Source organism: Hibiscus syriacus, unplaced genomic scaffold, assembly GCF_006381635.1.
Source record: "Hibiscus syriacus cultivar Baekdansim isolate YM2019G1 unplaced genomic scaffold, ASM638163v2 tig00110332_pilon, whole genome shotgun sequence".
NCBI lineage: Eukaryota > Viridiplantae > Streptophyta > Magnoliopsida > Malvales > Malvaceae > Hibiscus > Hibiscus syriacus.
In genome coordinates, this window is record NW_024062688.1 from 5,112,687 (window position 1) to 5,138,917 (window position 26,231).

Sequence of the window (26,231 nt, forward strand, 5' to 3'; positions counted from 1 at the left end):
ACTCTCTGTAACCACTTGATGAGATTAAGACAAATATATATATATACATTTATGAATTCTTCATCTTTCTTCTTATTCTGTCACTGTTATTTTCTTAAATAGTACAAATGTACACAGAAATATTGGGGGGGTAAAGTCATAAGGATGAGGCAACCTCCAAATATAGGGCAAAAATTAAAGCAAGTAATTCAAATCAAGCTAGAAGATGCTAAGAGGCAGAAAATGGACTCACCGTCCAAATGGGAACGATTCCTTTCCCGGCAAGGCACGCATGGTTAAAAGTCTCAGACATCCGCAAGTTCAATAAGTTGATCAACAACACCCGGATCAGCCAGCGTGCTCGTGTCTCCGAGTTCATCCAATTGTCTAGACGCGATTTTCCGCAGAATCCTCCGCATTATCTTCCCACTCCTTGTTTTCGGGAGTCCAGGTGCCCAGTGTATTTTGTCAGGTGCTGCAAATGCTCCTATCTGCAAGTCGCCCATGTCGATTTCTTCTCATTACCACTACATTGAACACCTTTCAACCACCCGATATTTATCTAACCGGGATGTAAGGATACCGCTAGCTACAGCAATAGTCTAAATTTTCATTTCGAGGACTCAATGGTAAGGGACAGTTGAGATCATAGCATATATCTAAATTCCTGATTGTTTCGCACAGTGATTTCGCACTAGAAAAAAATGGAGTAGGACCACGCACTCGAAAAAATGCCACGACCAATGGGAATAACTTCTAACCTGATTTCGCACAGTGAGTATAAGGCTCTCTCGGAGTTCGTCGCTGTAAGAAATGCCTTCCACAGGAGTTACAAAGGCATATATGCTCTGCCCTTTAACCTGAGACCAACAGAAGATGAAAGCTTAGGGATTACTGACCATGTCTCTTGGCTACTTGATATATAATGCATCAAGCCCCGTTGCATACCTTGTGTTCAACACCAACCACAGCAGCTTCTGCACAATGAGGATGAGAGACTAGAGCAGATTCCACCTCAGCTGTGCCGATACGATGTCCACTGCGAATATTAAGATAGTATTACTGACAGTCAGTAGGAAAGAAACAGACACGGAACCTTCAACAGGCTGACTAGTTTCAAGATAACATACCTAACATTAATAACATCGTCGACTCTTCCCGTAAGCCAGTGGTAACCATCCTTGTCCCTGAAACAAAGATAACAATAATGTAGCACTCGTGCAGTTAGGACGCAATCACTGGATAAAACTAAAGGGGTGGCTTAGAATCATATGTCATACTCATATGCTGATAAAAGTGCAAACCAATGAAACGGGAATTTCGGTGGATACCAAAGTACCTGCGGCAGCCATCACCAGTAAAATAATATCCAGGGAATGGCTTAAAGTATGTTGTCTCGTATCTCTCATGGTCACCATAAAGAGTTCGAAATGCACCGGGCCATGAGCTTTTCACACACAAGTAACCATTGCACTCACCGTCAAGCTCAACTCCTTTCTCATCCTCTATGACAGGCTGCAGTTATACAATAAGAAGATTAACGGAAAGGGGGAAAATGCTAATTCTCTGTAACAGCAGTGTATTAAACCTGAACTCCGAAGAAAGGAAAGGTTGCAGAACCAGGCTTCTGTGGCCAGGCCCCGGGTAGAGAGTAATCTGCCAGTCGAGACAAAGAAAACAATAATTAAAAGTTAAAATAGCATGTACAGCTGAGAAAATTCAACCAAAATTTACAAGTGAAAAATAGTTCTGATAATATTTTCATGAGGAGATGGTACCAAAATATGTAACACGAAAGAGAAACAAGAACTTACCATAAAGCCACCTGTTTCTGTTTGCCACCAAGTGTCAGAAATAGGGCACCTAGACCCTCCAACAACATTAAAAACCACCTACAGTATGGGATCATTTTAGATGAAAAACAGTTTTTTACATATAAAATGAGATGGGAGACAAAAAAAAGAATTTTATAGTTGAGAACCTGCAAGAAGTTGGATTAATAGGCTCACCAACACTTCCAAGTACACGCAGGCTCTTCCCCAAGTAGTGTGTAACATACTGCATAGTCGGCAATAGTGATATCAATACAAATTTGGAAATACATCAAGAGGAACTCCAGTGGTTTTCTCCAAACACAAAAGAAAAATAGATCTTCAGGACTAAGAATAGTCTCAGTCAGATCATCCAAACAAGTAAACCTTCATGACAGAATCAAACAAAATGACTGAATGCTTGCAAAATTCAATGGAGATCCTTTCTTTATTACTCCCTCTGATTTTAGCCAGCGATTTTCAATGACAAATCAAAGACAAGTACCTTGAAGCCATGGAAATTATGAAGATGGGTGTCAAATATCAACATAAAGGAGGCAAAATAGTAACCAAGAGGTCTCTTTATACACAAAATTCTGATAAGCATTCTGAACCCAATATAAACAAGATTTGAGAAAGAATCTTGCTTCATCACCATCACGCATGAGAGAGCGCACCAATGTAGGGGCAGTGTAGAATATGGTCACCTTGTATTTGTTGACAATGTCCCAACACCGTCCAGGATCAGGGTAATCTGGGGCCTGCATATAACAAGAGATCATGTTGCTGCCTAGTGAAACATATATAATATATCCATCCAAAATATGTTGTTTAAGTACTATAAGAATCTAACACTTATTAATGGCTTGTCAAACCTAGTTGCTCTCTCGATAAACTCTCAGGAACACCTTATAACTTGTCAGAACCTTCCAATATACCATTATGTTTCACCCAATATGTTCTCATTAATCTAGATTAGTTGCCAAGATTTTTTTTCTCCTTAGCCCTTAATAATAAACTTAGGGAATCAAAAGTTAAAGCTGGAGTAGCTGAAAATCTTGGATGCTTATAATCTCTTTTTTCGTGTCTAAGAGGAATTGTTAATCCTTACCCCCTCAAACACAACTACTGTTGCTCCATTAAGCATGGGTCCATAAGTAACTTAACTGTGTCCTGTAATCCAACCACAGTCAGCTGTGCACCTAAATTTAAGAAAAAGGTATGTCAACAAAGACACAGCATCAGCAACATACTAAATGGCAAGAGCTATAAAGTTGTAAGAACATAAGCGTGAAGAGCGTCCAAAGTACCCGTAAACATCAGAGTCCTTGTAGTCAAATGCATATTTAAATGTTGTAGCTGCGTACACCATTTATCCTCCAGTTGTATGAAGTACGCCCTTTTAAAAGTTCATATTAGAGCAGAGGAAAGGAAAATGAGAAACTAAGTAGAATACTTCAACCAAGCAAAATAAATATCTTTGGCTTCCCAGTACTCCCACTAGTATACAGCAGAAAAAGGGGATCTTCTGCATCAACCCATTCAACACCACAAGAAGTCGGAAATTTTGGGACAACATCCTAGGAAAAAAGAGTATGCAATCATCCCTTCATAGTAAAATTATGGTTACTAGAAACAGGAAGCACGAAATGCCCAACAAAATTTTCAAACCTCCCACCATACATCTCTTCGTTTCTCCCATTTAGTGCTTTCCCTCTTCTGTGGCTATGCATACATCTGCATAAAAGAAGATATCAATATAGATAGACAGAAGGAGTAATAAAAATAAGAAAATAGCGACACAGGTGATAGTGATCAGAGCAAATTGAGCTAGTTGTTCAAAAACAAATCAGAGGGGGTGCTGGTCGCTAAAAGTCAAGTACTTACTACTTAGTGACTTGATTAGCATCCATCATGCTCAACATTTTGCTTAACATCTGGTTATGTTAGGTCAGATCCGACAGACATGTAAGAATGCAATTAGTCAGTTCAGTTTTAAAATATCAAAAACCAGTTAAACCAACATATATATCAAAACCGACATTTTCTTGGCTACTAAAACGTTCTGAATGAAATCAAAGGAACAGTAGACCAAGGGAAGACTTTATTATTATATTTTAATTAATCATTCTTAACTTCAATCAAAACCGACCTATTTTGCTAGTGATTGGTTCTGAAAAAGCAATTTGTCAACTTTATTATTATAGTTTAATTAATCATACTTGACTTTAATCATCTTTAATTTTATGTATGTACAAATAGAATATATTCATCAATAATTTTGATCCTATATACTATTTCCTTTATATAGTGGAATTAAATAAGTGCAAGAAAAAAAAGGGGAAAGCAACTTTCTTTCGCAATTTTTTTAATCAAAAAAAAAAAAAAGCAAGTCTTTGCTCGTAAGCTCAGGCAAATTTGTAGAAGGATAATGTTACCAAACATGTATTTCGAGAAAATGTTAAATATAATGTTTGTACTTTAAAATATTTAATATGATACTTGTATTCTGATAAAACGTCTAATATAGTATTTATATTTTGACAAAAATTAATATGATATATGAACTATCTTTCACGTATTATTATGTCACTTTAACTAATAAAAATGTTTAATATGATCCTATATATGAACTATCTTTCACGTATTATTGTGACATCTCATTTCTTTTTTAATATCTATTAAGAGTAAAATTTCTCTTCTCTCTCTTTTCTCTCCTCTTTTAAGTAGAAATAAATTGAAGACAAAAAAAAGAAGGAAAGAAAAGAAACTTTACAATTAATTTAACAAGTCTTATTTGGAAGCACTTTAAAGTATTTAATATGATATATATATTATATTAATCTATTGATTTACATCGAGTAATATAGAGACAAGGACAATCATTTCAACCTAATTTATTTTATTCGTAAACTACATATAAATATCTAAGTTTGAGAGTAAATTAAATAAAGGCTGCAATTGGAATCAAACCCAAATTTGACTTAACCACCGAGCTAATTTAGCTACTTGTTATATATTTTTTATAAAGAAAAATATTTAGAGAAAAATATAATTATAATTAATTATATATATTTATAAAAATATACTAACTATAATTACAATTTATAAGTAAATGCATTTTAAATCATGTGAGTCTACTTCGTCACCGGAAAGTCTTAATTAATTAATAATTTTCATCCAATCAAGATATTTTATCTCTGAAATGTTAATATCAAAACACTTAGAAAAAAATAAAGACTAAAATAATTATTTTTCTAAACATTAAAGACTAATTTTATCATTATATTATTTAAATTTAACGATAATAAATGGACTAAAATCGTATGTGATCCGAAATTTTCAAATTTTGACTTCACATAGACCCAGGACATATATATATGTAACTATAAGTATTTAATCAATAAACAGGACATATATATTATGTAATTATAAGTATTTGATCAATAAATAATTAATTTTAAATTACAAATTATAAAAATTCGTTAGAAAATAATTCTTTTATTTTAATTCATACTTTTTATAATATCATAATTTAAATTTATAAATTAATTTAAAATATTTAATGTCACGTTCTAATAAATAAAATTGATACAAGGGACAATTTTTAAGATAAAATAAAGATAATATTTTTCTCTCGAGTTACGTATTGTATACGTATCTGCATGGTCAATCCTTGTTTCTATTCAGCCTTTTACACATTCGTTAGTTTGAGTCTGTTGGACGTGTCATTGTGGAATGCTTTCTAGGTTTAATATATCATTTGATACCCGAAGTTAGTTTTAATGTTCAATTTAGTATACGACTTCTTTTATTTCATTTTGATACCTGAATTTAACTTTAATTCTCAATTTGGTACCGAGACCAAACAACCTAATGAATATTGTTCATTTTATTGATAATATCTATCTTGAAATTTTATTTGTCCTCACTACATAAGAAAATTTTCAATTATTTTTTTATAACCCAATATTCGATTTATTAATCAATTAATTAGGATCGGATACTGTAAAAATGAAGGCAATTGTCCTAACCTAACTTACTCCATCCACAAACGTCAATATTTAAACATTTGAATTTATTTAAGGGATACAATACCTCATCCCACTAAACTAATTGATTTTTAATAATAAAAAAAATTATTATTCATAAACATTTGTTTACTCTCAATAGTTTTTTTTTATAAATATGGGATAAATACAATGTAATATATGTTCAAAGACTCTCAACCACTTAATAACAAACACTTGTACCCTTATTGGTCCTTGAACCCAAAACTTTTAAAGAAAATTACAAATCTCTTAATTATTGAGATCACTTGGTTTGCGTCTCAATAATATTTTTGAATCATTTACCGTATTTAGTCTACCAAAAAATGATTAAACCTAATATTCCCTGAGTTTAACTAACAAAACACAATCCAGTGAAATGAGTCATTGGCGAAAAGTAAAACATTTTTGCAGATTGTCGCAACCGTTTTTCGGTTGGGCGCCAGAATTGGGCTTCGACGTGAATGAATTGGGTTAGAGTCGCCACCGACCACTTTAAAAAAAAATTTGGTGGGTCGGACACCATCTTACCTGATCTGCGTTGTACCAGAAATGTGTCGGGTTCGGGAGTCGGTTACGGTCAAGGAAGGATTAGTACCCTTGAACCGCCCTTTCGGTACCAATTAATTTTCCGGTTGTCTTTAATTGCGAAAATTGAAATTTAAAAACCCGATTCAAATTATTTATCTTCGGTTGAAATTACTACCGAAGAAAAAATAAACAAAATGGTAGATGACAAAATAAAATATTGAATGTTAAACAAAAAGGAAAAAATGAATAATAAATAATAATAATAAAATAAATAAATAATAATAAATAATGTATTATCATTTCCTAATTCATATTTATTATGAAAAATGAACATAAGAAACACCAACATGTGAAATAAACACAACAAATATATAACTCATCAATTTCAAAACAGTCAGCGTTGGTATTTTATAAAACAGAAAAAAAACAATTCGTTCATTGCATATCATGGGGGTTATCCAGCTCATTGTTCAAAGGCATTTAATACCCATTTAGTTATAAAATTCCACAAACAAACACGTTCCAAAACAACAAAAGCAATTAAAAAAAAATCTTTCGAACTGCAAATGTAAATTAAAGTCTGTGTATTCAGCTCAGGTACAAATCCTTAGCGCTTCTTCTTGCTTGCTTTTGCACCACTGGTGTAACACCGGACTTGGATTTAAATGTCTTGAGATCGTGTGAAGCAGCAGCACACTGGGTGTTTTGTGTTTCAGACTCTAGAATGTGGTCCCACGTTTTTCTCTGTATTTTGTATGTAAATCATGTGTTACAATAGTGAGTTACAATGACTATTTATAATACTTCTGGATCCTATTTTTAGGAGTTTGAATCCTAGTAAAACTGTAACGCTATGTTTATTTTTTGAATCCCACTAAATCAGGGTTAGTGAGAGTATTGTACCCAGACGAAAAAGTGTGTTGACAGTTGCCCCTCTTTGCCCATAGTCGTGTAACGGGGATAGGGCAAAGATTAAAAGACATACATTTCGTTCGGTGGAGTTGAAAACTGACTCTGATGTTTCAATAACTCACTGTCGAATTGAGTTGCAGATGAAGTCGAGTTCATGATATGGAATTGAAGTCGTAGTTCGGTATTTGAATCGGCATGTGGCTTCTCGTTACCCTTCGATCTTCTTCTTGGATCGGAATCGAACTCAGAAATCTTCGTTGACAGATAGTTTTTATTGACTTAAGATATGTTGTTTGAAAATGGTTGTTTGTCACTAAGGTACGACTAACCCAGGTCTTCTTCTCGACTTGAAAACTTTGACTGCAACCGGAAAGTAGTGTGATTGATTTGTCATCAAGCTGAATGGAATCGAACTCGACAATTTTGTTGGCAGATAGCCCTTATTGCCTTGAGCTATGCTGCAAATTTGATTTGCCTCTGAGTTGAATGCAATCGAACTTGAAGGTCTTTGATGACTGATAACCCTTCTTGCCTTGAGTTATGCTCCAAATGATGTGCCTTGGAGCTGAGCGTAGTCGAACTCAAAGGTCTTTGTTGACAGATAACCCTTCTAGCCTTGAGTTATGCTGCAAATGATGTGCCCTCGAAGCTGAGCGTAATCGAACTCGAAGGCTTTGTGTTTCAAGATAAACATTTTCAAAGTTTTTTTTTCAAGAGAAACAATTTCGAGGGTTTTTTTTTGTGTTTCAAGAGAAACTGTCTCAATAGGGACAAAATTTGTTTCAAAAGAAACTGTCTCAAGAGAGACAAAACTTAGTTCTAAAAGAAACTGTCTCAAGGGAGACGAAATTTGTTTCAAGGAAAAGATATTCAAAGATTTTATTTCAAGGGAAACTGTCTCAAGAGAGACAAAACTTGGAAACTGTCTCAAGAGAGACAATGGTGAGCACGATTCCCTTCGTCGTGAAGTTGAAATCGTGGGTGGCCCCTTCGCCGTGAAGTTGAGCCAGGAATTGGATATCCTTCGTCGTGAAGTTGAAATCCAAGTAAGTTGTATTGTTCCGAGTCCAATATCCTCCGCCGTGAAGTTGAAATTGGCTTTGGAACTGGGAAATTGTTTGTTGACAACCAGTCGTCCCTTCGCTGTGAAGTTGAACTTGTGTTGTCTCGAGTCCAATATCTTTCACTGTGAAGTTGAAATTGGCTCTGAAACTGGGAAGCCCCTTCGTCGTGAAGTTGAGCCTCAAAATGGCACAATATCCTCCGTCGTAGAGTTGAAATCATGGATGGTCCCTTCGTCGTGAAGTTGAAATCCAAGTATTATATGTTACGTGTGAACACGATTCCCTTCGCCGTGAAGTTGAAACCGTGGATGACCCCTTTATTGTGAAGTTTGGCTTCGAGCTAGATATCCTTCGTCGTGAAGTTAAAATCTACTCTCGAGCAAATTGTGCCGCTTTGAGTCCAATATCCTTCGTTGTGAAGTTGAAATTGACTCTGAATAAAATTGGAAAGTTATTTGTCGACAGACAGTTGCCCCTTCGCTGTGAAGTTGAGCAACCACAATCAATTTCTGAATGTGCTTTGAATCGAGTATCTTTCGTCTTGAAGTTGAAACTTGACTCTAAAGCTGCAAAAATTATGCATGTGAAAAAATGAACCTCTACAATGCATGCATAATGAATTAGTTCTTGTTTTATTCATCGGACAGAATCTCATTTTTTGACTGCTGGTTCCTACACGTGGAGGAAAGACCTTCAGAAGATCTGATAATTCACATCAGGATATTGAATTCCCAAAGATGCCCCAATATTCGATGTTGAATCTCAAAAAATGTCCCAACATTTGATGTTAAATCTCAAAAAATGCCCCAACATTTAATGTTGAATCTTCAAAGATGCCCTCATTGTTCATCATTTCTTGATTCAGCATTGATTCTAAGCATGAGCTTTGTGTTTGAAAGCCACATGTCATTTACCAAGATCCACTCTAGAGAGATTGTCTTGTTTTGAAAAAACATGTTTTTCTTTCTATTTTATTTTTAAAGTTCTGAAAATATCAAAAAAGAGTTTCGAAAAATGTTTAATCAAAAGTTTTGAAAATATTGCCCCTTTCACTGTTTTACAATTGAGACAAATAATAAAACTAGAGTTCATTGGATATCAAAAAATTAATTACATTGTTAATCCTTCAATAAATTATAGCTATTTGACACGTGCCAAGATCAAATCTATTTTTGGGAAATGGTTAAGTAAGGAAATGATAAAAAAAGTCACAGGTTATTGTGTTTGGTCAAAGGTTTGACATTTTTGTTTATTTGATGCTCAAAGGTTTGATGGGGTAGCTTGTATGCTCCTCTATTGGAAGTGTTCTCCGATTCCCAGCTTTCATGGTCACGCTCGGATTGTGCGATGCCTTATCAAGGAATTTGTGCGATCGCCTAATCTGCCCAATTTTTGTATTCGAGCCGCCTTTTCAGGTTTTCAACTCGAATTCTCCTTTGGTTTCAAGACGTCATTCATAATTTACGTCTTGAACCCCCCTTTGTTATTTTTCTGTATCATACATTAATTACACTGGTTTTTACAAATAAAGATTAATCCTGATGAGCGGGATGAAATCTGAAGATAGTCTCTTCTGTTTAGAAATCCATGTATGATTAGAAAGGACTTTTAAGGCACGTAACATATGTCATGGTTCATGGTTATGAAAGTAAGGGATAAAAGGCTTAAACAAGTGTTTAAGGGTGATTGAACCAATGATCAATTCATTTTGATGTCTTCAATCATATCTTGCTCAATTTGAATCTGCTCGTATGTGTCTCTCTCTTGATGCTCTATGATCTTAGAGTGGAGTGATTCAGTGTTTCAGAAATGATTGTGCTTGATCAATCTCATAGTTTGAATCTCGATGCGTCGTTTGAATCGAGAGAATCTTTGCATATGCATCTTGTCTTATTTTTTCTTCAATTTTCCTTTGTTTTTCTCTTTTTATTTTCTCTTTGCTTTTTTCTCTTTTTGTCCTTGATTGAATCTTCGTACTTGGCATTTGGTTTACCTTTCGGTATCTCATCTGAATTAATATCTTCACTCGTACGAGCAGATTTTCTCCACCTTGCCCTCCAGTGTGGAGGGTGATCCTTGGTTAGGGTTGAATCAGAAGAAAAATACTATAGGCTCAAAAGGGGACACAAGGGATATATATTTTTCTCCTGTTGTGAAGGGGTAAAGAAAGAAAGTCGTTCATCATTTCATACATGGAAGCTTTCACAGAAGAGGTATCCCTAGGGGGATAGATTTTCAGGATTAATTTTATTAACATGAAAACAGTGTAATTAATGCATGATAGAATTATTTCGAGTGAATTCTTCTTTCTGCTTCTTGCCCCCAACATGTCTCAATGATCAGGCTCCCTACGAGATGCCCCAAGTTGTGTCTTAGAAGAATGCTCATGTTCAAATGAACAACTCAATGCCTTGGGTTTTAATGGTATAAAAATGTCAATTTTGAGTCTAAAAAGACAACGGTGTGAATTTATTGACTCAAAGAAAGATATGGGTGTATCAAAAAGATAAAGACATTGTTAAAAAATTTCAAAGGGAGGTAATGTCAAAATTTGGTCTTTTTGGTAATGATCATGAGTTATTTTGGGTAAAGAATCAAGGTATTTTATTTTGGGGTTTGAGACAGAATAAGAAAAGGTCTAATTTTGCCATATGTCAAAAATCTATAATTCTTGAAGAATTAAAAGAATCCTTAATTCATTTAATATTCGAAGAACTAAAGATTAAAATTTGTTCAATTGCTCCACCTTAGAAAGTAGCATAAATTCAATTATTTAAAAGATTAAACAAACATGAAAGATCAAAAGCGTGTTCATACAAAACAATGCTCTCAATGCAAACGGTAAATGTCATGCCCCCTTCTCCGACTATCTATACCCCTGAATCCATCAGGTTTTGGATCTTGCACTCACAGTTCTTAGATGAATGTCCGAAGCTTCCTATATGGTAACTGCAAACAACTTCAACATTGTAGCCCTTAGGATATGTGGACTTTTTTCTCAGATCATACTGGCCGGCTTAGTACTATAATCAACTGATTACGCTCCCACTGTACTGATTTCAATTTTTTCTTTTAATTGTTAAAATATTGCTTTCATGTGGTGTCACGTGTTAAGAACACTCCATCGAATCCTCCATGAAGAAATTTCATGGCTATGAAAATACTTAAAAATGAAATGTAGATGCAAAATGCAAAAATGCATGAAATGTTTGAGGCATTGATCCGAAAATATGACTGTTATTATAAATAATCCTTATTGGGACAAAAGTGTTTTTATCTTTTAAGAGATAACAAACATATTTAAAGGTACATCCTGACTAAATCTTTTAAACCAGAAACAAGTTGACTAGTCTTATCCATTCATCTGTCACCGGTCGAATACCCTGCCGAACCGCTCCGACTTCTCTGGCCAAACCGTGCAAGTGACGAGCTGCTTTTTGTACATGTTCCCAGAAGTATCGAATGACTGCATCTCTAGCTTTCATCCTTTGCTGAATCTGTTCTATAACGGAAACACCATTGAAATCGTCCATCAAAGGGATTATCTTAAGTTCATTCGATTGTTTCTTGAATTTGTCGACAATGGCTTCCAATTCAGTTATCGTTTTGTCATATTGTTCTTGTTGTCTTTGAAGGGACTCTCGAGGTCAGTAACTTTTTTCTCGTCTTGCCCCTGCCACATTTTTCAACCTATTTTTGAAAAGTTGACCTGTGATATACTTGATTGTGGGCACCACGTCTTCTTGATCGAATGTGACACATAGTTGCCTTGCAGATTTTTCTTCTTTTCTTTCTCAGTCTTTTCTGACTATAGCCAGACTCCTGCATTTTCCACCTCTTGTATTACAACCCCTTTGTCCATTAATATGAATTATTTACGTTTAACGAACACGTTTTTTTTGGATCAACACCTCTTTTTTAATGATGAAACTTAAAATAAAAGAGAACAAAAATAAAGAGTTAGTGAGGTAAATCAAAACAAAAAATGAAAAATCCTACCCCACATGCTTATTATTCCTGCCCGAACATGATCTTTATCCCGCATGCTAATTTCAAACAAATCCTAACCGCATATTTGTCTAGTTCGCATGCTTTGAACAGAAAGTAAAGCATGAAATAAAATCAAAGCAGCCTAGGGTTTGGAATGAATTTTTGGGGTGGGCTCTAATTCCTTGTAATCTCCCGGTTTAGGTTCTAAAAAGGTACTCGAGTTCTCCTTACTGGTGCCCCCTTGGGCTTGTCAGACCCTTAGTCCTAAGCCCATTACAAGCTTGTATGGACTAAGTTAAACTCGAGAGGAAACATTTCCTTATGCCTGCACGGTGAATAAATTCACACGAAAACATAAGGTATATGAATCTCGAAGGCTACTTGCTAGGCATGTGCGGTGAATAAATTCACACGAAAGCGTCGCTTTTACCCCTACTTAAATAGGGTTTAGAGCTCGGGTTTAGAGCCTTAAGTGAGAAACAAACTTTGAAGGCTGAAATCATTAGAAAACGGTTAGTACAACTATTTACTCGAAAATATAATCAAAAGTAAGCAATAAGGATCGAAATGCTACCTTAAAATTTAAATTTACCATTTTCGTTAAAAAGACAACTGAAAATTACCTTAGCCTGATTCACTTACCAGTCGCCAAGCTGTCGCAACCGTCTTTCAGTTGGGCTCCGAAATTGGGCTTCGACGTGAATGAATTGGGGTTAGAGTCGTCACCGACCACTTTAAAATGAATTTAGGTGGGTCGGACACCATCTTACCTGATATGCGTTGTACCAGAAACGTGTCGGGTTCGGGAGTCGGTTACGGTCAAGGAATGATTAGCACCCTTGAACTGCCCTTTCGGTACCAATTAATTTTCTGGTTGTCTTTAATTGCGAAAATTGAAATTTAAAAACCCGATTCAAATTATTTATCTTCGGTTGAAATTACTACCGAAGAAAAAATAAACAAAATGGTAGATGACAAAATAAAATATTATATGCTAAACAAAAAGAAAAAAAATGAATAAATAATAATAATAATAATAATAATAATAATAAAATAAATAAAAAATAAATAATGTATTATCATTTCCTAATTCATATTTATTATGACAAATGAACATAAGAAACACCAACATGTGAAATAAACACAACAAATATATAACTCATCAATTTCAAAACAGTCAGCGTTGGTATTTTATAAAACAGAAGAAAAAAAAATAATTCGTTCATTGCATATCATGGGGTTATCCAACTCATTGTTCAAAGGCATTTAATACCCATTTAGTTATAAAATTCTGCAAACAAACATGTTCCAAAACAACAAAAGCAATTAAAAAAAACCTTTCGAACTGCAAACGGAAATTAAAGTCCGTGTATTCAGCTCAGCTACAAATCCTTAGCGCTTCTTCTTGCTTGTTTTTGCACCACTAGTGTAACACCGGACTTAGATTTAAATGTCTTGAGATCGTGTGAAGCAGTAGCATACTGGGTGTTTTGTGTTTCAGATTCTGGAATGTGGTCTCATGTTTTTCTCTGTATTTTGTATGTAAATCTTGTATTACAATAGTGAGTTACAATGGCTATTTATAATGTTTCTGGATTCTATTTTTAGAAGTTTGAATCCTAATAAAACTCTATCATATTTTTAGGAGTTTGAATCCTAGTAAAACTCTAATGCTATGTTTGTTTTCTGAATCCCACTAAATCAAGATTGGTGAGAGTATTGTACCAGGACGAAAAAAATGTGTTCACACATATAAGTGTGATTCAATTCTGACAAGTACATATAGCCATATGTTTCCCAAAGAAAATTGTCGATATTCGCCTGATTTTTGCATGTACCTTGTTGGTTTCTGAAAAAGAAGAACATTCACGACAAGGTAGCATGAATATACTCTAGGCTTAGTCAAGTTTGACGCCATTAATTGTTGCAGCTTATTTACTCTTTCCCTGCAAACCAATTGTCCAGAGCAACGATGAATGAGATGAAAGCACGTTGCTACTTTCTACTTACCACACTTATCGTTCTACTCATCACATCGATTATTGTGGGCATACTTGTTCAACTTTATTCTCTGATTATCTCGGCTTTCATTTTTGTAGTTGTTTCAGGGGCTTTGATTATTCTCTTACGAAGAGTTGAAGAGCATCAACAAGCTCGGTGAAGGTGGATTCGGGTCGGTTTTTCCGAGGAACACTACCTTCGGGTTCCGATGTGGCGGTGAAGCATCTCGATGGCTTTGGTCCGGTTAACTAGTCTTTCATAGCCCAAGTCCAGACAATCGGGAACATCCACCATTTCAACTTGGTAAGTTTGATTGGATTTTGTGCCGAAAAGTTCAACAGGCTTTTAGTTTACGAGCACATGCATGGCGAATGGTTCGCTAGACTGATGGGTCTTCAACGTCGACCTTGCTCTTGGTTGGCAAACTATGAAGAATATCATCTTTGACATAGCCAAAGGACTATCCTACCTTCATCAAGATTGCAACCAGAAGATAATTCACTTAGACATCAAACCCGAAAACATCCTTTTAGACGAGAACTTCAACGCCAAATTATCGACAATGATAAGAAAAGACCAGAGTCAAGTCATTACAACCATGCGGGGAACCCCGGGTTACATGGCTCCCGAATGGTTCATCTCCGTCATAACCGAGAAAGCCGATGTCTATAGCTTCGAGATCCTATGCGGTCGACGAAACATCGATGGATCTCGACAAGAGAACGACCGGCATTTACTGGAACTGTTGAAGAGGAAGCTAGAGGAAGGACAGCTCGTGGAGTTGGTCGACAAGCGGAGCGACGATATGTAGTCGAATGCGTTGGAAGTCGTGGAGATTATGAAGGTTGCGGCGTGGTGTTTGCAAACTGAATATGGCAAGAGGCCTTCCATGTCCGCCGTGATGAAGCAGTTGGAGGGGTCGATTGATGTTGTAGGTAACATAAATGAAGATTTTCCGAACGGATTGCCACCTGAAGCTGCAGAGACCTTATCTTCTATAGTTTTGCCTTCTATGTTATCTGGGCCAAGGTGATGAATATGGATGGGATGTAAACATGATGCATACAGAAGCGGGCGATGACAGTTGCCTTCATAAAAAAAATTTAAATTTATATATATATAATTTTTATTTTTATCATTTTAAAATTTTATAGATTTGACGAGAATTTTGTTTATGTTCGTTTATTTATTAAACGAATAAACATAAACAAAATTTTATGTTCATTTAATTAAATGAATGAATTCGAACAAAATGTTCGTTTATGTTTGTTTATTTATGTTCGTCGTTTATGTTTGTTTATTTATGTTCGTCGTTTATGTTCTCCAGACCCGTTTGAAATAACAAGAATTAATAAATTTTAACCTTAAACCCATTAATATTTCTAAACTCCATTAATTTTAAACTCAAATAGAAAATATCCAAATCAATTTAAAAAATATATAAATCCTAAAATTATTTGCAAAGAAAAAACTCTTCTCAAATATAAACCCAAATAATTTTTTGTTCATTCGTTTGAGTATGTTTACGTTCGTTCATTTATGTTCATTTATCATTTAAATGAACAAACATGAACAAGTTAAATTTCTTAATGAACAAACATACACAAGAAATTTCATTTGTTTAGTTGTTCGTGTCTATTCATTTATTCGATTAAAGTTAAACGAACGAACATAAACATACTCTCGATATTCATTTGGCTTGTTTACAGCCTCCATCCCTAGATGTAAGCTTGTTTTGTTTCATGTACATATATTCATTCCAACCGTATTTTATCTATCCTCATGTACGTAGGATTGTATTTGGGTTTGAGCAGGAGGGGCACTTGCCCAAGGCCCATAATTTTTTATACTTGAAAAATGATTTTATGTTAAATAGGTTGAATTTGTTTTTAATACTTGTTAATAAGAGTTCAATTTTTTCTCAATATTTATTATTACGAACTCAAATTTTTCTAATATTTATTATTGTAGGCCTAGTCTTTTAATTTATTTTTTTCTAACATTTGTGTTACTGTCCAATTTTTTTTAACATTTGTTATTAGAGGTCCAATTTTTTCAATATTTATTATCAGGTGCCTAATTTTTCTCAATATTTATTATTAAGGGCATACTTTTAAAACTTAATCTTTTTGCTAATATTTATTTGTTATTATGAGTCCAATTTTTTAGTATTTTTAATTAAAGGTCTAATTTTTTTCAATACTTGTTATTTTGAATATACTCCTAAAATTTATTTATTTATTAGAGACCCATGTTTTTCAATAATTGTTATTATGAAGTTACTCTTAAAAAATCAACAATTGTTATTAAGAACAATTACTTAAATAACAGTATGTAACCATAACAATGATCGTTTTGCAATAGTAATGATATTGTCCAAAACTATGATATCCACAATAGCATATGTTATTAAAAAAGTCACAACCACAATATTTGCAGCGATTGCAATACCATTCGTTATGTTTGCAATATCGATAAATGAAACACGATCGAAGACATAAATACAAATTGTAATTTAAATCCTTGATTAGAGACCTAATTTTTAGTTCGCCCGAGGGCCACCAAAATCATAGAAATGGACATGTATGTTCAAATAGATAAATAAAGAGTTAATATTAAAATTAACCTCTAACGTTTATTAAAATCGTCATTTTATTCACTTTTCTTTTTTTTGGATCATTTTTGGCTTATAACATTTTATTTTAGGACCAAAGAGTCTCTCTATAGTTCAAGACTTGTAGTTAACACACAAACAGAATTAACGCTCTAAAGTAAAGTTTTGTAAGCTTAAAATGAAATGTTGAGGGTTAAAAAAATAAGGGTCAAAGTGGCTATTTTAATAAAAATTTTAGAGGCATTTTTACCTTAAAATGAAATATTGAGATCAAAATGCTTTAAAAAAAAGAATATGGTCCAAAACAGTGGCAGATCTAGAAATATTTTTAAGGACGGGCACACATATGTTAATAATTTTTTTTTTAATAGAATGACTACAAATAAAATTTCAGGGTGACACTGATTATAAAATAAGTAACTAATCGAAGAAAACTCAGATTCAAGGGTAGACATAAAAAAATTTAGGGTGGGCACCATCAGTAAAATAAGTAATTAATTGAAGAAAATTCGAATTTCATGGTGAGCACATGCCCACCCTGAGTAAGCTGTGGCTCCGTCACTGGTCTAAAATAACCATTTGATAAAGACAATATTCTTTTAGGCATCAAAACAACGATGTTTTGGTGTGACAGGCTACGTCAGTAATCATTAGTCATGTTATTATCTTATTAGTGACTTAACGACATAGAAATATAATTGAATGTAAAACTAAAATTTAATACTATAGTTAATAAAATTAAAAATTTAGTGATATAAATGAGTCAGTTGATAAAATTCAGTGATATTTGAAATAATTTAGTCTTTATTTTATGTAGAAATTATACGAAAAATAATTTGGATATGGGTAGGATCAGTTGGATCCGAAAAACTAAAGGGCCAATGATATGAAGAAACGGCCGATTGCCAATTTGTCCTATGATCCAAGGTCTATCTTCTCTACCTTTCAACTCTGAATCCACCATTGACGAGATAAATTGTTTCACACCATCTCTTTTATTTTTCTTGGATCATTTTTGTTAATTATTATTGTAATTACGTAAAAAATTTCGTAGCCCATTAGAGCAATGCAGCGTAGTTACTAGGGTTTTTGTGTTTAGATCCGTATTTGATACTTTCAAATGCAATTCACTTGATTTCTAGTTTTTTTAAAATAAAATTCTGTTGTTGCTTTTTAGTAGAACAAAGTAAAATAAATGCGAGGGTTGGAAGTGGGAAATTACTGCCGCAATTTCAAAATTGAAAGGGTTAGGGTTTAGACAGAGAAACTCATCATGAGTCAGTAGCATTACCAGGAGCAAGTGTTTTAACTGGCCAAGTGGCCATAACTTTTGGGTTTTAGTATTAGGGTTTCTATTTTATTTTCTGGGTTTTTACCGAGGGGCCAATGAAGAAGCTCCGATGGGCAAGCGATGGCGATTTTTGGGAATTGGATGCCTCCACACCTCGGACCCTTGAAGGAGTGGCTCGTGCTGTCCCTGGGAAGGCTTTACCGTTGGGTTTATCAAGAGGGACCAGACTTTCAAGGCCGAATCAGATTGATTTCATGCAGCGGTTCATGGCCGCCCCTTTTCTTCCCTCCTACACCAATCACTTTGGCATCACTCTACAGCGAGTTTTGAGCATTCCTTTTAGTGAGAATTGGTCTTCCCTTCTGCTAGGCCAGTTCAACCTGCGCAAGTTTTGTCATCTTTAAAGGAAAATAGAGGAGCTGCCATGTCTATGCGCGACCTCAAATCGGTCGGGAGGCTTCTTCTCGACAAGTCCTTGTATGCTCTTGGATTCTCTTCTGAGGTCCTATTAACCCCTGATGACACTTTATACTTTAGCTCTGATTCATATTATGCTCACAACCCCTCCATTCCCGGAAAGAAAGCAGTTTACTGTCATAAGGCTAGTGCTATTTTGCCTTCGCTCTGATTAATTACTGGTCTAATTATGAATTTCACCTAAATTTAGAAGTTAGTCCCCCTACTTTAATTTATCAGAATTTGATGTTTTTCCTGGAAAATTGGAAGTATGTTCATTTGTTGGTATACACATGAACTACTGGCTTTTACTGCATATAAATTTCTAAACTGTTGGAGATAGGGATTCTAAAATTGAAAGGGTTAGGGTTTAGTCAGAGGAGATGATCATGAATCAGTAGCATGTTTTAAGTTGTATACATTTTTCATTCTTAAACTGGCCAAAACTTTTGGGTTTAGAATTAAGGTTTCTATTTTCTTTTCTGTGCATATAAATTGTCGGACTTCTGAATTTTGTTAGGTTAATGATTTAACTTCTCGTTTTTCACACAGATTTCCGACGAATTAAAATAGAGGGACTAACTTCTCATTTTTAGGGTTGAAATTGATAATTAGACCTATATTCCCTGCTACTACAATATACTAAGTAGAAAACATGTATGCTTTGATTCTATGGCAGTTTCCGCAACATAATTTGACAGTAGATGCAGCTTGGCCAGCTCTCTTTTTGGACAAAGAGACTGGTGATTACTGGGATGTACCCTTCTCCATGGCACTTGATTTGGCTTCTCTTCCTTCAGATTCTGGTCCAATTTATCATTTGTGCCTACACCATAACCATGGGTCACCGAAGCAATTTCAATGTGACCCCGTTGCACAAGTCCCCGCATCTCTACTTCCCGGTTTTTCTGCTAAATGTGCCTTTTCTTACAAGAAGAATGTTGACATTTGGAAGAGCCAAGCTCTGAAACTCAAGATGGTTCAACCTTATGACATTTTCCTTTCAGATCCCCATGTTTCAGCATCGGGAACCATTGGTAAGATTTAACAAAAAGTAGCCTGAAGACTCCCTGAACTTGTTGTAACCTAGATGTTTAGTTAATTATAATTCATGTTTTAAATATGATATTGACATCTTGTTCCAGCACTATAGTTGCTTGTTCGGATCATGAATGGTTCCATAGTTATGACTGCAGCTTTTGTGAAAATAATAAAATATCATTGTTTTATATGCATAGGCGCTGCTTTGAGTGCGAATTTTGGGGAAAATTCAGCAAGATTAGTTGACGAAGCTAAAGATATTAAGCAGTTATCGTTGCATCATCCACCTCTAAAATCTTCCCTTCTAGGGGATATATTTGCATCCATGTCATTTACAGCCCAGCATGGGAACTTCCAACGGCTATTTTCTGATCTTACAAGATTTCAGGCTCGCATGGATTTCCCTTCTGGTTCTAAATTCCTTTCAGGTGCCACACAATTAGCTCAAGATCTTTTGAATTCGCGCCAGCCTAGTTCCAAAGCAATTAAAACTATCTTCCCTACGACCACCCTTTCACTTCAGCAGCAGGTACTTCTTTTGAAATAATTCTTGTCATACTGATTTAGGATGTTAAAAAGAATGGCAGCTGAAGCCAAGGTAGTATTTTTCTGCTATTTTTGTGATAGTACTTTGACTTTCATGCATAGTTTGGAAAGTTAGAATAAGGATGTAAATGAGCCACTTGTACAATTGTTCTCATAAGCTATCCAAGTCCCAGGTCAAGCTATCAAGCGAACCGAGTTTGAGTATCTTAATACTCTATTTGAGCAGCTTGCAAGCCTAATCGAGCTTTTTATTTGTAAATGTTTCTTTAATATTTTTATATTAAAAAATAGTAGAGAGAACGTGCTTGAACTTGAGTTTGAGTGTATAACTTGTGTCAACGAGCTCAATCAAGCGAAGTTTAAATAGCTCGATTTTATTTCAAGTGGATCTTGAGCTTTAGATATTAGTATTGGATTTGCTTGAGCCGAGTTTTGAGCAGCAAGTTTCATTATTTGTTATTTTCATTACAGATTGCTGGACCTTTCAGTTTTAGAGTTGATTCGGGAGTCTTAATTGATTTCAAGGACAAAAGGTGGCACATACAGGCAGACCAGCCGGTGTTTGCAATCGAATATGCATTGCACGTCCTTTTTGCCGCAAAGGCGGTTGCTTGGTACTCCCCAAAGCATCAAGAATTCATGGTGGAGCTTCGTTTCTTTGAGACTTAAACCGACACACCCTCGGCCTCGGGTATGTTTTATAAATTACATTGGTGTATCCTCTACTTCCTTGTTCAATTCAAGGATGTTCCTCACCTTTGCACATGTTGTACTTTTGACGATTATTTAAGAAGCAAAGCTATTCAAGTAGGAAAGGGAAACATTGAATTTGATCTGAAAATAACCATTCTTTTCCATTGTTATTTAATTTGGTGTATTAAACATTGATTAATTAAGATGATGTCATTAGGTTTTTTTCATGGATCAAATTACTTATTCGTCAATTTGAGAACAAAGTTAAAATCGATTCAATTTATTATGGCTTTTTAATGTTTGAATGATTATCCAATATTTCTTTCATGTTTATCATGTGACATCCCCTATTCTTTCTACGGAGGATTTTACCTTTTTAATATTTTATTTTAGGATAAAAAGTATCTTAACGTTTGACAATTAATAAAAATTAATATAATTATACATTTTATCATTTTATATGATAAATTGTACGTTTAATATCTTAATTATTATTTTTGTTTTGTTTTGGTTAATCAATTATGTTTTTTTAAATCATATCAAATGTTATATTTGAATTTATTTTGATCATATATTATTAAAAAATTAATAAAACTATTAATGTAATATTTTAAAATTTTCAGTGATAATATGACATTATTTCAAATTTTAGTAATTACATATTGTATGATTTTTAAAAAATAATTGTGTGATCAAAACAGAATAAAAGCAATAGAGGAGTATGAAATTTGTAGTTTACCCTATCTTCTACTGTGATTTTTTTAAGTTGTATTTTAGTTTAAGAAATTGTGGCATGAAATACCCAAAAAAAGTAAAATGTGAAAATGTCACGTGTCAAAGCTTTACCTCCACAAACCATGTGACGACGAAGCCGTGCGTGGCGGCGGTGGAAGGAAGCAGAAACGATTGATGACCAACATAGTGACATCATTGGTGGAAAATTGTGAGCCTTGAGTAGCGCATGAAGAAATTTTATAATTAAATTGAACAAATCTATTAATTTTATTATAAAATTTCAAGTCAAATAGTAATGATCGAATTTAAAATAATAAATAAATTCAGATTTTAAAATAATTTATAGGTTTGAACCATAAATCTATTTTAATGGTTAAAAAATTATATCTTTAACAATAATTTAAAAAATTCTTAATAAATATTATATTATAATGATCTTAAACTATTAAAATAAATAAACAAATTTATAAGTTAAAATTTAAATTATATAGAAACAAATTACATATAATCATAAATGAATCTACTAGCGTAGATTGATTATATTGTCTAAACTACTACTGTTACGTATTTAATTAAATTATATTACACATACTATTCAGTATATATATATATATACACGGCACGCATTAATAATCCCAAAAAGTATACGCATTATACTTTATAAGACTTGCACTCTATTGCTTTTCATTGCATTAATTACTCCACAGCTGGTTTTTAAATTAAATTAAATTGGTTATTTGTTTTTGGAATAAATTAACTTTTAATCTCTGAATTTGATAATACTTTCTAATCTGGCCTTTAATTCCCCCCCCCCCAAATTAGTCCCTTAATTTGTACTTTTGACCATTTCGATAATGTAATATCGAAGCAGTTAATGATATTAATTATTAGACTAATCCATCATTATAAAAATAAATAGATGGAGTTATGTTGGATTACAATATGATAACTATATTCCAGTTGTGATCATAGTGCATAGACCAAAACCAAAATTTGACCCCTTTATTTTTCTTAAATGGAAAGTTAATCTCAACCTCAAATTAAACAACATTAGGACAAGGATAACCTAATAGATTTGAAGACGAGGGTATCATCATGTTGTTAAGATTTGACATCAAATCTTTTGTTTTATCATTTCTTTTGGTGTTCATATAGGATCTACTATTAAATTTTTGGTAAACTATGTACCTAGTCACTAAACTATAATTTTCTTTAGTTTTGGTCACCGACTATTCTATTTTACAAAATAATACATAAAGTTACGTTTTGATTCCGTTTTAGTCAACCACCATTAAAAATAAATGATACAATTGATATATCATCATAAGATAATATCACATTATGATAGAAAAACAAAAAATGTCATATCGATAGTTCTGTTTATTTTTTAACGACAGATGATCAAAACATAACGTTAGGTGTGATTTAAAAAAATAATTATATTGTTTAATTAGATAAATCAAAATGATAAATAGAGACGAAATACATAATTTACCCTAAATCTTTTATTATTCTATTCGTCTCTTTGGGACTACACATGAGAGTATGTACTTGATTATACTAGGAAATTAAGAGATGCCAAATTACAAAATCTTGAAATTACAGAATTAATTCATCAATAAAAATATAAATAATACATAAAATATATATGAATTTAAAATTTCTAATTCGACGCATTCCGAATCCATTATACTTGTATATACACACGAATATATTGTTACGCTGTTATCTATGAGGTGATTGAGATAAAGAGATGAAACAAGGTGGAGGAGCGAATAAGCAGCAGCAAGAGAATAACAACAGAGGAGGAGGAGTAGAAGATACTGAAGCTGGGGAATTACGAGTTAGGGAGAACTCTACGAGAAGGAAACTTCGCCAAAGTTAAATTGGCTAAGAATCTCCATTCATCTCTCCCTTTTGCTGTTAAGATCATCGACAAATCCAGGCTCATTCAACTCAACATCACCGATCAGGTCTCCCCCTATTTCTTTTCAAATTCACATACTCTCTTCTTCAATGGGTTCTCCATTTCTTTAATCTTTTTCTTTTTTTCTTTTTTTTGCAGATAAAGATAGAAATCTCCACCTTGAAGCTGCTCAAACACCCCAATGTGGTTCGTTTACATGAGGTATTGTTTTAGTTTTTAATCATGCTCCAAGTCCCTGTACCAGTAGACTAAATTGCTGTGATTAGAATAGAGGGACTCAATTTTGTATGTCTTGAGAGTAGAGGGACTAGGCGCAAATTAGAACTATTATTGTTACTATTGTGCTTTCATTGCTTTCTTGTTAGACTAAACCACGTATTAGGTCACCCAACTAATCTTGAGGTTCCGTTTTTGTCACTTCACTATATTTTTGTTTAAAATCGTACCTAACGTTATTTGTTGGTTCAGTTTTGATCACTTGTAGTTAGAAAATAAACAAAATTGTTGATACGTATCCTTAAGGTATTATCATGTCATCATTGAAAAAATTAAAAAAAAATTACGACGCCAGCAGTTCGACCAAAATGGAGCCAAAACACGACGTTAGGTATGATTTTGAAGGGAAAAAACTAGTTGAGTGACCAAAATGGAACTGCGGGAATATGTGAGTACTAAATACATAATTACACTTATTGTTATTATCCGCTGAACCAATGTTTTAAGCATAGTACTCATGCTTAATTATCTGGATAATCATGATAAAGATTTAAACTTGAAAGATATAATTTATCTAGGAAAGGACAATTTATGTCGATCCGGTTTTTGTTTTTCGTACTTCTGGAATTTGTTCCCTCTACTTTTAGTTACAAGAATTGAGTTATTCGACTTCGGTTAAATTTGAATATCTGTTATCAATTAGACTAGACTCTGTTTTTAAAGTAGACAAGTAGAGGGATTAAATTTTGAAAGTCAAAAGAGTACTTGGACTGCAAGCATAATTGTACCAAAAAAAGTACGGTTCAAAAGTTCTCACACCGGTTGCCACCTCTCACCCCACAGATATTTTCATATATATATATATATATATATAGATGTCTCGGATTATTATGCTTCTGAACGTGAAGTAGGTGTGTCACAGTGAATTGAGACCATAAATCTGGTTTGGTGTTATTCATGAGTATGGGGGCCATTTCTGGTTATGTTGGCCTGGCCTTGCTCTGAATCACTCTTTGTGCTCCATGGCCACATCAATTGAGTCCCACATGCCACTGCTCGATTTCACGTGATTTCGGGAACGGAAACTGAGAATTGAGGTGTTTTCTCCGAGAAAAATTAAATAACGAAAACCGTAAACAACGAGAGAGACAAGGTTTTAGTGCAAATGGAGTAGCTGAACTTGATTTTGAGTTGTATCTTCCGATAACTACTATAAACTCCTGAATGTGCCTAGGCCAGCTTTTAAGCTTCGAGTTTTCGGTTAATTCATCACTATCCGCTGTATTCTTAGGGAGTGAGACTTGAGATTAGCAAATTAAAGACAATTCGAGCATGAAAAACTCGGTCTGATCGTCGGAGTTTTAGCTTTTCACCGTGTGTGTGTGTGTTGTGTTTGTGCATTCTTACCTCTAGCTAAGTTGAACATTCAGCTAATGACTCTACTGATGCCTTCACTTTAAACTTGCAGGTCTTGGCAAGCAAAACCAAAATTTACATGGTCCTAGAATATGCAACCGGATGGGAATTGTTTGACAAAATTGTAAGTGACTCGAATTTCTGGCAGGGTTTCTTCTGCAATAACAATAAATTTAGTTGCGTTCTTTAGCTGCTTCTGATATCACAATTCAAAGGCCTCCAAAGGGAAGCTGAAGGAAGGAAGTTCTTCCAGCAACTAATTGACGGTGTCGGTTACTGCCATGACCAAGGTGTTTTCCACAGGGATCTCAAGGTCATTTTCATGTCTTTCGACATGTTAAAGCAAAAATCAAACATGATATATGAATTTCATGAAGTTAATCTGCTAAAATCTGTTATTTCTATGTTTCAGCTCGAAAATGTACTTATCGATGCAAATAGCAACATAAAGATATCTGATTTTGGCCTCAGTGCATTGCCTCGACATATTCGGGTATAGTACTCCTTTAGACATGAAATTCATGAAAAAGAAAATGATTTTATGTTCTGGTTTTGAATTCGATTCGAAATATCAGGAGGATGGCTTACTGCATACAACATGTGGAAGTCCTAACTATGTTGCACCAGAGATTTTTGCTAATAGAGGGTATAATGGTGCCACCTCAGACATATGGTCATGCGGCGTCATCTTATACGTAATTCTCACCGGTTATCTCTCTTTCGATGATCGGAATCTTGCTGTTCTCTATCAGAAGGTATTCGAGGGCCGTAGTTGGTGATTTCTACTATGTTGTGAACTCCGATATCTAATCCTCTCTAGTGAAATTTCAGATTTGCAAAGGGGATGGATTCCTAAATGGTTGTCATCTGGTGCTCGGAACATGATAAGAAGGATACTTGATCCGAATCCGGATACCAGGATAACGATGTCGGAATGTGTGTGATTGCAGCAGTTTCTT

The 26,231-nt window shown here is 34.2% G+C and overlaps 2 protein-coding genes and 2 pseudogenes across 2 annotated transcripts; 3 read left to right on the forward strand and 1 right to left on the reverse strand.

Moving 5' to 3' along the window:
* Window positions 1-284: 284 nt before the first annotated feature.
* LOC120119989 lies at window positions 285-14,631 on the reverse strand (annotated as a pseudogene).
* Window positions 14,632-14,764: 133 nt separating this feature from the next.
* LOC120119991 (G-type lectin S-receptor-like serine/threonine-protein kinase SD2-5) lies at window positions 14,765-15,148 on the forward strand. The gene has a single exon (XM_039139764.1). It carries the CDS (start codon window positions 14,765-14,767, stop codon window positions 15,146-15,148), a length of 384 nt encoding a protein of 127 aa, XP_038995695.1.
* A 2,823-nt stretch (window positions 15,149-17,971) lies between these two features.
* Window positions 17,972-21,207, forward strand: LOC120119521 (annotated as a pseudogene).
* Window positions 21,208-23,250: 2,043 nt separating this feature from the next.
* On the forward strand, window positions 23,251-26,231 carry LOC120119992 (CBL-interacting serine/threonine-protein kinase 1-like). The gene is given in 9 exon segments (XM_039139765.1): window positions 23,251-23,256; window positions 23,531-23,686; window positions 23,779-23,841; window positions 25,325-25,421; window positions 25,503-25,585; window positions 25,685-25,765; window positions 25,848-26,027; window positions 26,104-26,116; window positions 26,119-26,231. Coding segments are annotated over 9 exon segments (777 nt in total). The 3' UTR covers window positions 26,217-26,231.